This window comes from Emydura macquarii, unplaced genomic scaffold (genome assembly GCF_026122565.2).
Source record: "Emydura macquarii macquarii isolate MOO-44397 ecotype Brisbane River unplaced genomic scaffold, CSIRO-AGI_Emac_v2 contig_1230, whole genome shotgun sequence".
NCBI lineage: Eukaryota > Metazoa > Chordata > Testudines > Chelidae > Emydura > Emydura macquarii.
The window spans coordinates 18,562,518-18,575,375 of record NW_027131367.1 but is presented as its reverse complement, the minus strand read 5'-3'; the positions used below and the strand labels follow the sequence as shown (position 1 = coordinate 18,575,375).

The 12,858-nt window shown below is 49.8% G+C and overlaps 1 protein-coding gene across 1 annotated transcript in view; it reads right to left on the bottom strand.

The window, feature by feature from the left end:
- LOC137152773 (heparan sulfate glucosamine 3-O-sulfotransferase 3B1-like) overlaps positions 1-11,246 on the bottom strand; it is a 40,563-nt gene extending 29,317 nt beyond the window's left edge. Inside the window, exon 1 of the mRNA XM_067547701.1 lies at positions 9,936-11,246. Coding sequence (XP_067403802.1) covers positions 9,936-10,423 — 488 coding nt within the window. The 5' untranslated portion in view covers positions 10,424-11,246. The remainder of the gene's footprint in view (positions 1-9,935) is intronic.
- Positions 11,247-12,858: the final 1,612 nt, after the last annotated feature.

Genomic DNA, 12,858 nt, shown 5'->3' with positions numbered 1-12,858 from the left:
CACAGAACAGCGCACTAAATCAGATTAGCCGGGCAGATCCCACCACCCAAATAAGTCACACACTCCCAGCGCATGGTCAACTTTGAAAAAGTTCAACAACTTAACAGGTGAGGCTATGAAACCTGATCACGGCAGACACTATAGCTCCCCTCAGCATCGTGCTGGGAAGAACTCATCACATGCGTCATATCAGGCGACATGCTTGAAACAGAGTAGCACACTGAAAGCCCAGCAACACGAATAATCTTTGCCATCTGTTTGAACAACTCAACCCTCCTCAGATCTAAAGGAATGATCCCACGCAAACACAAGGGCCTTGCTGACTGATCATCACAGTCCACCCCTCCTTTCTGGGGCCATTTTCTTCATAACTTCACACAGTAACTAAGACCATGTGATTTGGGGCTGTGGGGATCTGACTGGAGGCAGTAAGTGCCCTGCAGAGCAAGTTTTTGTTTTTAAAAGACACAGAAGTAGCGATAGCCCCATTTAAAATCCTATTGGACTCTTGCCTGCAACCGTTAACAAGTGGGTGGAAAAATCCCTTCGACAAACGATTTTTTTTTAATACTGATTTAAACCAGTACAATGCAAGCTCAATAATAGCGCGATCTCTTTTTGAAGGGAAAAAGATTCCAAAGGAATCAAAAATGTTAAAGAGAAACCATCCAAAAAAGGAAGAAGGAACAAAGCTTTATTAAAAAATAAATTGCAGCTTTTGTTCCAGTTAAATGCAACTCAAGGACATTTGCTAGAGACACTTGCCTTTTTTGCACAGATGCTATTATGATCCGTATGCATGAAGTTTTTTAATTAAAGGAATCCAGGTCCAATACAGATCACACTGAAGTTCAGAGTAAGAGACCCCTTTCTTGCATCCTTAAAAGTAAGATCTTGCAAGGTTTGAGTGCTCCTGGAAAGATGCTGTCAGTGGTAGGGGAGGGCGCTCAGCAACCTAGCTGCATCAGATCTTTGTGCAAACTATTGATAAAGCAACAGATATGCTGTAAAAGGTGTTGGTACTAGACACTTGTTACCCCTATAAAGCAGGAATTTATGTTGCTGCAGCGATCATGGGTAAAATCCCAGCCTTCATGAAGTCAATACAAGTTTGCCATTAACTTCATCGGGGCCAGAGTTTTACCCCATATCATCAATAAACCACTTGACTCTGATACAGACTAATTATCCCCCCCATCTTCTCTGAGCTCTGACAAGGTACTTGGGAGAACTAGGGGACAACTTGCTCATTATGGCAATTCTACTGTTCCTACGGAAGGGAAATTCATGGCTCACCAACTCTTTCCAGATCCTCAAATCACCATGAAGCAGCACCTAACACAGTGGGGCCCTGATCCTCAGTTGGGATTCTTAAGTGCCAAATAAACCAAGAAGATTTTTATCAATGCAGCTATTAACATGCTCGAAATAGAGAACCAGCAGCCACAGCTCCCACTAAAGTCAGCACTCAGCATTTGCACGAGGATCGAGCCCTAAAACTGCGGGCTTTCCAAGGCTAGGATTCCATCAGTGTTTTGTCCAGTACACTGTACATTTATGGTGCTAGTATTTAGATGACAGGAGGGCTATGTGCTCTAGGGCTCTTTCCAAAACACAGACACAGCCTACAATCCAGTAGTCTAAATAAAAATGCAGTGGGGACGAGAGAAACTCAGCACATTGCCAGGGGTGCTGGGCCCTGCCGCAAACTGGCCTTGTAGAAAAGTTGTCAAAAAAACAAAAGCAATATAGGTTGAAGTATAGTTATTGTGAGACAGGCTTTTAAGTGCTTAGTACTATTTAGGAGTAAACCAGTGTTGCTGCCCCAAATAAAGAGAGGGAACCCAGTGATAAAAATAGAGAAAAATAGTTTCAAAATACCATGGAACTGATATTCTAGATTTGCAAGAAGTGAGCTTTTTTGGCGGTCTTGTGAGACAGCAATTGCACTATCTGCCAGACCACCAAAAAAAAAAAAAAAAAAAAGGCTATTCCCTTGCCGCTCTCCCCACAGCACACAAGGTTGTTAAAGCTGCACACTTCAATTTTTTAAAAACAATCCCAAAGAGGAAGCTTATTAAATATAAAAAAATTCCACACACTACTTATAATTAGTTTGCAATAATGGCTAAATCTTATTTCTTTTCTGTCATGGTAAACATTTTCATTGGAAGCAGCTAGCATGCTGTATTCATTACCGGAAAAATGCAACATGCTTACTGAATTCGTTTCCATTGGATCTCCAGCTATCTCGCTATCGAAAATCCATTCAACATTTCCCTCTTATCATTTTGCTGCTTCAGGGACTATATTTGCCAACACCATCTGATTTTGCTTTATTTTTTCAGCAGAAGAAAATCATGTTTTGTTTCACTTCAACAACCCCTTTACCTAGCAAACAATTAAGCAGAAGAAAACAAAACAAAAAACAAAAACAAAAAAACACCATTTTGCTTCTCCTTCATAGCCAATATACTGTATAATTTATAAAAGAACACTTCAGACCAAAAAAAAATATATATATATATATATTAAATACTATTAGTCACAAGTAACATTCCAGAAGGGAAACTTGTCAAGATAAGCAAGTTCTATTAAGAGCTCTGTCTTCATGATCAACAGAAGTTGGGGGGGAGGGGGGGGGTGTTTTTTTTTTAAAAACAAATAAATTTTTTTTTAAAAAGTTGTCTCAACTAGAACAAAGTACCAACTCCAGAGAGAGTGATCACCGCCACTGTGAAATATTTCCATTAAGATATTGCTAGGATGAAATATACCAAAAGGAGGAAGATCTCAGGTTTAAAAACTAGACAGTTGGATGTGCGCAGCAAGGACTCAATCCTGCAAACACCTATGCATGTGAGTAACTTTACAAATACAAGAGGCCCCATTGACTTCAGTGGGCCACTTGTGAATAGTTATAAGTGTTCGTGGAATCGGAATCCGAGACAGCTATGTCTTTAACTGAACAGTGAGCATTTTATAGCAGTTAAAATGTCTTATTTTGTCACTAACAAACTGAATGGATAATCAATCAATCATCTGTAGCTCTTTATCCTTTTTGACATTCACTTAATAGATTAAAAACATCAATAGAGGTCATGGAAATATGCAGGACTTTGAGAAGCGCGTTGAAGGCAATGGGTGTTTGGAGGCAGACAGGATCTTATTTCTAATTTCTATGGTCAAACTCCTTTAGCTTTTTATTCTAACTCTGGTCCAAAAAAGTTCCTTTGTTCATTAAAAAGAGACACGGTCAGATTTTAGTTTATGACATTTATAAACTGTGAATCTGTCCAGCAATTGCAGTGTTCATTTTCCAATTACAATATTCATTTTTAAGTGCTAAATTTAGGCCCTCCAATCCAGCAAACACTTAAACACGGTAAATAACTTTCACATATAATTTTCAAGTGTGCCTAGTGATTTAGAAGCCTAAATCTCATTTAAAAAATAAAATAAATAAATGTCAGTGGTTCTTAACTTCCCAAATCATTTTGGTGACTGAAAGTTTTACCCTCAGTCATGTGAATGGTTCGGTTGAAATCAATGGGTCCACTTGCATAAGAAAAGTTACCTTGTAAACACTTAGTTACTTGTGTAAGGGCTGGAGCTCCAACAGAAGCTTATTAAAAGAATTTATATTCCAATGAATCGTTTCAGAATTAATATGAATGCATTTAATATGGGCATTTCCAAATTTAAAGCATGTATGTTTCTTTTAAATATTGACCATCTCCCAACTCACTGCATCTGGGATAACATTTATGATTAAATTACTTTTAGTTATTTTCCCCCCTTCACTTGTAAAAGATTAATCAACCATTTTATGGTCTAATTTAGGTGCCTAATTAAAAACAGAGTTCAACACATTCAACACCATTTTTTGCTAATAAATCTTGACAGCTCTTCTGCTTTGTAACATGCATGTTCTCATTTCCAAACACTGTATTTATAAATGCAGTTTACTTTTTTTTTATTTCTCCTTAAGGGCTGTAGGGTAGGCAGTACACTATTGAAATCCCAGAACTGGTAGTAAGTGATTTCAAAGAGACTTCCTTTTAGCTAGATGTTATCTACTACTCCTCTCAGTAACCGCTGCAGGATACATTGTGTGACCTCCTTGGCTTGTTTTATGTTTTGCTAACAGAAGTTGGAGGGTGGGAGTCTCTCTCTCAAAACAGCATTGAAATTAAAATGTGAAGAGCTTGAAATCTTCACAGCTGTCAACTAAATTCAGAGGGTTTAAACTTTAACTTCTTTTATAGTTCTATTTTTAGTATTCCTTTACACTGAAAAAAAGTTTCTTTAAAACTCAGTATTTTGCTAATCTTGATCTGAAAATTTAAAATATTCATGCTAGCCATGCTCCTATAAACTGCTTATGCACATGCTTAATGCTGTGTGCAAGTAGTTCTATTGGCTCCAACATGCGCAAAGTTAAGCAGCTGCTTGCTTTATAAAGCCTGAATTTTTCTACTCGAAGGCCCTAATCCTTCAAACCCTATGAATATTCCCCTGGACTGCTCGTGCGTAAATTATTTATGTGTTTGCAGGATCGGGCCCTAGAATTGTAGATTTTAGAAATGAATAACTCCTACCCCAACATGTTTCAGATTATGCAGTTCCATCCCACACCCATTGAAAATAGTGTTCATAAATTGACTATTGCTCTGAAACTCCACCCAGACAACACAGTCCTGTATCTAACCAGTTTTACCCCATTATGTACTACAGAAGTGCAAGTCCAATGCAGTGATTTAATTAACCTCATTCTGCTTCCAAAGTGACTAATCTGAGCAATTTATCAGTGGTGAAACTGATCGTGTGTGAGAGAGAAAGATACTAGGAAAATTGGTGTTTGAACTACTTAATGCAGAAGTTACAAAAATAATTCTCTGATAATTCATACAGATCTAACAACATGTTCTAGACACAGGGCATATATAGCCTGTAATATTACCACTGTATTTTTAGTTTGGTCAAAACAAAGATCTGGTTCTCCTAAGACTTTCACACTATATGGTCTTGTTTCAATATCAGAAGAATATTTAAACATCCTAAAAATGTCAAAGCAACACACAAGCTTGAAAGTTAAATGGGGGGGGGGGGGGGTGCTGTTCAGAAACAAAGTAGTATTCACAGAATTGTATAAAATAAAAATTTCCATTTTAAATTTACTATTAAAACCTCAAATTGTAATTTACCTGTGACTAGTTATAATTTTAGCTTGTTTTCCTCTGTGATGCTTATTTGCACACTAGATAGGTAATGTGATAGGGGAAATAGTTGATATTAGACAATATCCAATGCTCAAATATTTAAATTTTAATAACTATATTAAATTGCAAATAACATCCATTATATATTGATTTTGGGGGGAGGCAGAGGGAGAAATAATCATCCAGAACAAAAGCTTTTAATTAATATTTTCACTTCATCTTCAAAAGGATGTGGACGTGATCTGGGACAGTATGAGAATGAATAAACTAGGTAAAATCTAAAGCACTCTAGTCCTGGTCTCAAGCAAACTTGACTACAGGGACAGAGGACTCTTTTTTCCCCTCACATCAGCCCTGAATCACCACAGCAAACAGAAGGGGGGGGAGGAAAAAACCCCCTCTTCTGGAATCAACATCTTTAATGAGCTTCATCACCCGCCTTGTTATGCCAAGTGGAACTACAATTAAATTCTGATGCTTAATGCAAATCTCTTCATCTGCTTTGCCATTGTAGCTCTTCGGATTATCAAACTATAAAATCATTACCCACTTAACTGGTTGTGAACAGTGCAATGTGTGCAGAAAAGACAATGTGCAATATAACAGGCCATCAAGTGTACCTTATACAAGTCAGGCAAGTAACTTCTTTGTGAACACCCCACACAGATAACATGGGCCATATGGTATATAGTCTAAATCTTGATCTATGCTAATAAATGCCTCTACTATTCCTTCCCATTTTAAGACTGTTATGAGCAGAGCACTCACACCACTGTTTATGCGATGTATAAATACAAGTCATCGTTATTTATTGGCTATGTTACTGCATTATTTTTCATAGATTATTGCAGGGTTTAAGTTTCTTGCTTGAAAGCAGTGGTTGCATTAGTAACGAAGAGTTATAGAAAGAGAAAAGCAACAACAAAATCTTTTCATCTGTATTTTTTTTTAAATCTTATTGGTACTGTGTTGGGGGAAAAATTTAGACCCTACTTTTGAGTTTACATTTCAAATGAAAACACTGAAAGTTTATTTTAACTTTAACTCCCAAGTTTGGATAAAGTTTTGGATTAATTAGGCTGATAGATTTTCACCACTGATCAGCCCTTACATGCAGCGCTGATTGTAGGACCAGCAGGGAAATGAAGGTGCTTGCTCAAACTAAGCATGGGGGTGGGAAAGAACCCAGCATTTTCATCGAGTTTACATTTTTCCAGGCAATTATCTTGCCTTGGCTGCGGTAGGATCCTAAGGCTGCTCTTTCAGCAGAGATTAGTGTAGAAGTTAATGTTTCTCGTCACCCTGACAGCTTTGTTCATTAATTTTGTGTTGTACTTTGGGGAGGATATTAAAAAAAGAAACCCTGTTTTGACTCCCTTAATGCATCTTCCTTGAAAGCAACAACAGTGCAAAGATTACCAATGTCGCTTTAGGCTCTGCTAATGAAATGGTTATTAAAGTGCTGAATAAATAATCAATAAAAGAAAAAACTGACACACTGGTGCTTTGAGTCGTGGGTTGTTGGAAGATCTTGAAAAAGGGACCCCACCCTTCTCACTCCCCCCCCCCCCCCCCGAAAAACTCTTAAGAGCATATGTAAAGTGACTAATAGAGATTTCGAATGGGCCTGATCCTGCACTCTTAACACAACTCTCATTAATTTTAGCGTCTGCTTATGGGTTTCAGGATTGAGTTAAAATAGATTTGACTTGTGCAACATGTCCCTGAATGAAGAAGAGAACGGCTGCCCAGAAGATTAATTGCTAGTTTGGTTTCTGTTTGTTGCAATAAAGTATTTCCTTTCGCGGGACTCCAAGACTTCTCTTCACTTCCAAATCAGTAAGGAATTAAATATACCCCACTAACAGCGTTTTGTACCTATAACCTCCTTAACGAACTCTATGGGTGATGCTGGATTTTCCACTTGCTTTAAGTGGGTTTTCCCCCCCTTCCCCACCAAATGGTTTTCCAGCTGACAGAGATTATACCTTCACCTTTCTTTGGGGGTTAAATTAATTACTTAATTTAATAGACTCACTGTGCTGGAGTTCGAACATTATATGCCTGAAATATGTTTTCAAAGACTCATTCAATTTTTAAAACTTCATTTTTTTTTTCCCTTCAAGAAAGCATTAAAGTGACCGGGCAGCTACACGGCAGTCACGTGTGAAATTCACGGTTTACATGACTTACTGCAAGACAATCAAACCGGACTAATGTAGGAGTAGAGCCCTGGTTTTGTTTAAGATGCGCCCAGGTCTCTTTCTACATAAAAATCGTATCTATTTAACGACACGATTGAGAGAGGGGGTCTATAGCCCCACAATATCTCTCTACTAGAGAGGCTGGTGCTATATTCTGTGCATTTTAATCGGTAGCTATTTATCGATCCCTTCCCATCAACTCGCAGCCGGGGCTCGCTCTAGATCAGGCACCAGTCCACTCTCTCATAGGATTTAATGCGAGTGATTAGCTTTTCACCGGTCATAAAGTGCCAGCAACGGGACTTCCAGGAATGGGGCTGGCAGCTGAACTTAGTGACGAGGCAAGCAGGCAGATGAAGGCTGCAGGTGCCTCCTCGCCCCTGCCTTTGTAACTCTTCCCAGGAGAGGGGGAAGAGAGGACAATCAAGTCACTGCAGTCTCCCGGGAGCAGCTTCTTGACTCTCCAGTCCTTCCCCCTCGCGCTTTTTTAAAGAAGAAAGTGTACATTTTATTCGGGGGCGGGGGAAGACTTTATTTTTTTCTATCTCTTATTTGTCCCGAAGGCAGGACTCTGTTTTACACCCATGCTGCCAAAAGAGCCTTCAACACAATTCGGAGCAGCAAGCAGGAGACACCAGGCTGGTAGGAGAGGCGGACAAAACCAAACCATATTTGGGCACCGCGGGGCAAGCCGAGAAATCAGAACAAAGAGTGAATCGCAGACTGTTACTCGCCCACGGCGAGGAAGGAGAAGTCGGGCCGCAGAAGTTAACCCGGTGCAGAAAGACACGGCGCAGCAATCTTTCAGGAGCTCGGGCCAGAGCATTCTTTATTTCCAAGTCCCCCAAGCGAATCTGGCCCAGATCCTCCAACACCACGGGGGGATCTAGCTGCAAATGGGAATTTACTGTAAACCGGAGTCTGCAGGCCAGAGACACCCGCCCACAGGAAAATAAAAAGCAAACAACGGGCCCCCCCCCCCGAGATCAGACTCACGCCAGGCACGTTTATTTCACCAGCCGAAGCTTCCCGGCGTTTAAAAGAACCAAAAGGAGCCGGTGCATTTGAACTCCAGATCTTCCCCTCTAAACTTTGAACGAGCAAATTGTACGTCTAAGGCCAAAGGCAGCTTTTGTGGTTTTGTTTTACCGATGAAACCCGAAGCGCCTTGCAGGCGCTGAGAGACGCCCAGGCGGATTCGAATTAACGCCGGGCAGCACCGGAGCGCGGCAGAGATTGCCTGTCGCACAGAAGGGGAGCCCAGCAGGCGCTGATGCGCTGGAAGAGACGCTGCAGTGTCCCTTCCTTCCCAACAGAGATCACTGCTTCCCTGCCCCGGGTTACCGCCGCGCCGAAACCCGGCCGGGCCAAAGCAAACTAAGGGCGCTAAAAATAATACACGCGAGTCCCTGAAGCCAGAGGCACGTTTCTATTGATCCTGGCAGCGGCCGAACCTGGGGCAGCAGCAGCAGCTATCTGTGAAACCACAACAAGGGCAGGGGCACCTGCACCCCCCAGCAAACCACTAACTGGTACACGATGGGCACTTTCCTAGGGGCCGGATCGGGGACGTAGCCCCAGCGGAGGTGCAGAGCCGGGCCGCCGCGCTTCGCTTCCCTCGGTCCCGCAGCATCAGCCCCAGCCGCCGGGAGGAAGTTTGCGAACTCCGGGCAGACCCTGCGCTCGCTCCACTCACGGCCCGGCCGGCTGTGGTGCGCCACGGGCGGCGAGTCTATGCGCCGCTCGGTCGGTAAAGCCGGGAGAGGCGCGGATCTCTTGGCCGGAGACCGCCCCCCACTTGTTAGCAAGAGGGAGCGGGTCTCACAGTGGTTCCCCCCCCCCCGGGACATCGCCCCGATGGAGATCGCGCCCTCCTACAGGCGGAGCAGAAAGTAGCTTAGGGCAGCTTACGGAATTGGGGGGAGAAGCCGCTTGGGGGGTGCGCGATTTCTACCTCGCACGAAGACATCCCCCCCCCCCCCCGCACAGCAACTTTAGAAGAAAAACAACTTTCTAAAGGAGGATTCCCCCCCCCCTCCCCCAGACCCTGCGGTAACGGGAACCCCCCCGGGGCGCATCGCTTTTTGTGGACACATTTCCGCAGCGGGCAGCCTGCAGGAAGAAGTCGGGGGGGGGTGGGGGAATGCACCCCGGCTGGGGCTAGCCCGGGCCCGTGCAAAAGGCAGCCCGGAGCCGCAGCGAGACAAGCCCCTTTTCTGCAGCGAAGAGCGACGTCGGGGGATGCTCCGGGAGCGGCATCTCCGCGCGTTCAGTGACTCGCTGCTGTAAACTCTGGGGCTATAAATGACGGAGCTGCACAAAAGGTGCAAGTGGGACCCCCTGCCCCTCCCCCCGGGGGAAATGAAGCAGAAACGGCCGCGGGGCGAGGCCGGTGATTTATGGGCTCGGTGCAAGGGACTGACCCCGGAGCGGCTCCGCTTGGATCCCGGACACACACGTCGGGAGGCGGGCGGAGGGATGGGGATGGGATGGGGGGGTCCGGGGGTACCTGTACCAGGCGAGGCCCCGCTCGTAGTTGCGGTCGAAGAAGTGGGGCTCGGCGCCCACGGCCCGCACGTCGGGGTGCACGCGCAGGAACTCCAGCAGCGCCCGCGTGCCGCCCTTCTTCACCCCGATGATGACGGCCTGGGGCAGCTTCTTGGCGCCGGAGCCGTTGACGAAGCTGGAGATGGGGCTGGCGGGGGCGGCGCTGGGCTCCTCCCGCATCTCCGCGGCGGGACCCGCCAGCCCCTGGGCTCCCCCGGCCGGCGCCCGGCGCAGCAGCTGGGCGAGCGCCTGGAGACCCCCGGCGGCGGCGGCGGCGGCCTCCCCAGCGCCGAGGCCGGGCCCGGGGGCGCAGGAGCCGGCGCAGGAGCAGACGACGTAGAGCCAGAGGCAGAGCATGATGCCGAGCAGCAGCAGGGTCCGTCTCACCGGCGGCAGCGGCGGCGGCAGGGCGCGGGGCGCATCCAGGCAGCGGCTCAGGCGCTGGACCATATGCCGGGCTGCATGGCTCAGCGCACGGGCACGGGCACCGCCGCCCAGCCGCGCAGGGACCCCGCCGGGCCGCGCATGGGGGGACGCGGGGCTGCGCTGCGCGGGAGAGCTCAGTGCCGCCGGGCTGCGCGGGGGCGCATCTTGCGCTGCCCCGGGGCAGGAGGAGGAGGACGGGGGGGGGGAGTCACTCCGCAGCAGGCGGCGGCAGGGCCAGCATCGCGCCCGCTGCCTCGCGGCTTCTCCCCCGGCGGGCGCGTGCAACCGGCCCCTGGCAGCGGCGGGCCCGGACTGACAGCCGCTCCGCAGCGCGCGCCGGCCCCTCTGCCGCCAGCGGGCAGCCCCCGAGCCGGGCCGGGGAGGGGCGGGGCGGGAGGAAAGCGGGCGCCCCGTGACGGGCAGAGCCGGCGGCCTATGAGAGCCGGGCTCGCTGGGCTAATGAGCTCCATTGGTGGGTGGGGAAGGCAGCCAACCGGAGCGCCGGCTGCCCCGGGCGGGGCGGGGCGCCGGCGGCGAGTCGTGACGCTGATTGGCTAACGAGCCGGGCACGAGGCGGCGGGGAGCGAGGGGGGGGGGGGGACCTCGGGCTGGGGCAGGCGAGACTGACGGGTCGGCAGCCACCTGCCCCGCGCGCGCTGCTCCCGCCTCCCCGCGCAGCCCCAGCGCCGGAGCTGCCCCTCCCCCCGCCACACCCCCAGATGTGCAGCCAGGCGCAGCCAGATGTTGGAGCGCGGCGCGCACACCCCGGGGTGGGGGCGGGGCGGGATGCCGGCTCCGGAAGGCGGACGGAGCAGCGGATCGTCCGGGGCCGGTCAGCAAAGGGAACCGAGCGGCCCGTGGGGGGAGAGGAGCGGAGACACCTGGCCGCAGACACGGCTGCTTCCCCCCCCCCCCCCCCCCGCCAGCCGGTACATACAGCAGCACGTGCAGTGCCGGCCCCCAGCAATAGATATATAGATATATACAGCCCCCCCCCACCCCGCCTCCCCGTGCAGAGCCCTGCACCAGCCCCCCCGCAGCGGTATATGCCCTATGCCCCCCCCACCTCCCGAGAGTGACAGCGCCGCTCCCACCCGGCCACGGGGGATTTCGGCACCGCGGGGCGGGGCGGGGCGGTCACAGCCCGAGCACTTGGCGGCTACCCGCGGGGCAGGCCGGGGGTTCTCCAGGGGCCGGATCGCTGCCTGGAGTGTCCATTGGGGGCTCGGCCCCGCGGTCCTGTGAAGCAGGGCGGGTTTCTGTCCGTCCGCCCCGCTTTGGTCCCGGCCTGGTGGAGCGGATCCCGGGGGGGGCAATTCACAGACAGAGAGTTGTGTGTGTCACCTTAGCGAGGGAGCGAGACCAGGGGCTGTAGGAAGTTAGTTGGGGTGACCGGGGGGGCTGTAGGAAGTTAGTTGGGGGGGGCGGGGGGGCTGTTTCCAACGAGGTGACGTGCTCCGTTACCAGTGCAGGGCGGGCGGGGCCCAGGCTGACAAACGCGGCGCGTTGTCCCGTGTTTCGTGCTCACCAGGCGGACCGGCCCGTGCATCGCGCCGGGGAAACGCTCCCCGTAGTGTAGAAGGAAACGTGGCCACGGGACGTTACTTCCAGCCCCGGCCCGGCTGGCGGGACAGACCCACGTCGCTTTCCTGCCGCTGGACGGCTTCTTCGCCTCTTCCTGCCGCACGCCGGGTCCGTCGGCTCGGCTCGGGTCGGGTCGGGCTTGTTTCATCAAGTCGTCGGGCCGAGGGGCCGGTCACTGTCTTTCCCCCATAGCCGAGTCGTCGGGCCAGGCCCTTCGCCGCAGTGCCAGTGTTTGCAGTGTACCCAGTGTACCCAGTGTTTGCAGTGTAGGCGGTGTATCCAGTGTACGCAGTGTTTGCAGTGTAGGCGGTGTATGCAGTGTACGCAGTGTACCCAGTGTACGCAGTGTACCCAGTGTATGCAGTGTACGCGGTGTATGCAGTATACACAGAGACGGGAGCCGTGCCGGAGGGAATAGCGGGGCTACCTGCCCCCGCGCTCCGCTGGCCGGCCTGGCCCCGGCTCTTCGCCCCGCTGAGCAGCGAGCAGCGGCGATGAACTGATGCGAGCCGGGGACAGGCCGCGGGTTATCCCCCCTCCGGCGAGCCAAGCCCGGGTTTCCCAACGAGCCCCTTGGAAGTGGCGAAGAAAAGGGGGGCAAAATCCAGCCTTGAAACGCCCCGTTCCCCTTGCAGCCGGGCGGCTGGACCCCTTCACACACCGGCGGAGACCCCTCGGGCCGAGCCGCCAGCCGCCCTCTGCCCCGCGGCCAAACCCGCCGCCAAGGATCCCCCCCGCAGCCACTAACCGAGATGTGCGGTGACTGATCCGGATCGGGGGGGGGGGGATCAACCCTGGAGGGGGCCTTCGAGACAAATTCAGCTTCGCCACGGGGGCTGGGCGCAAAGATTCTGATTTGCGATGCCTCCATTTCC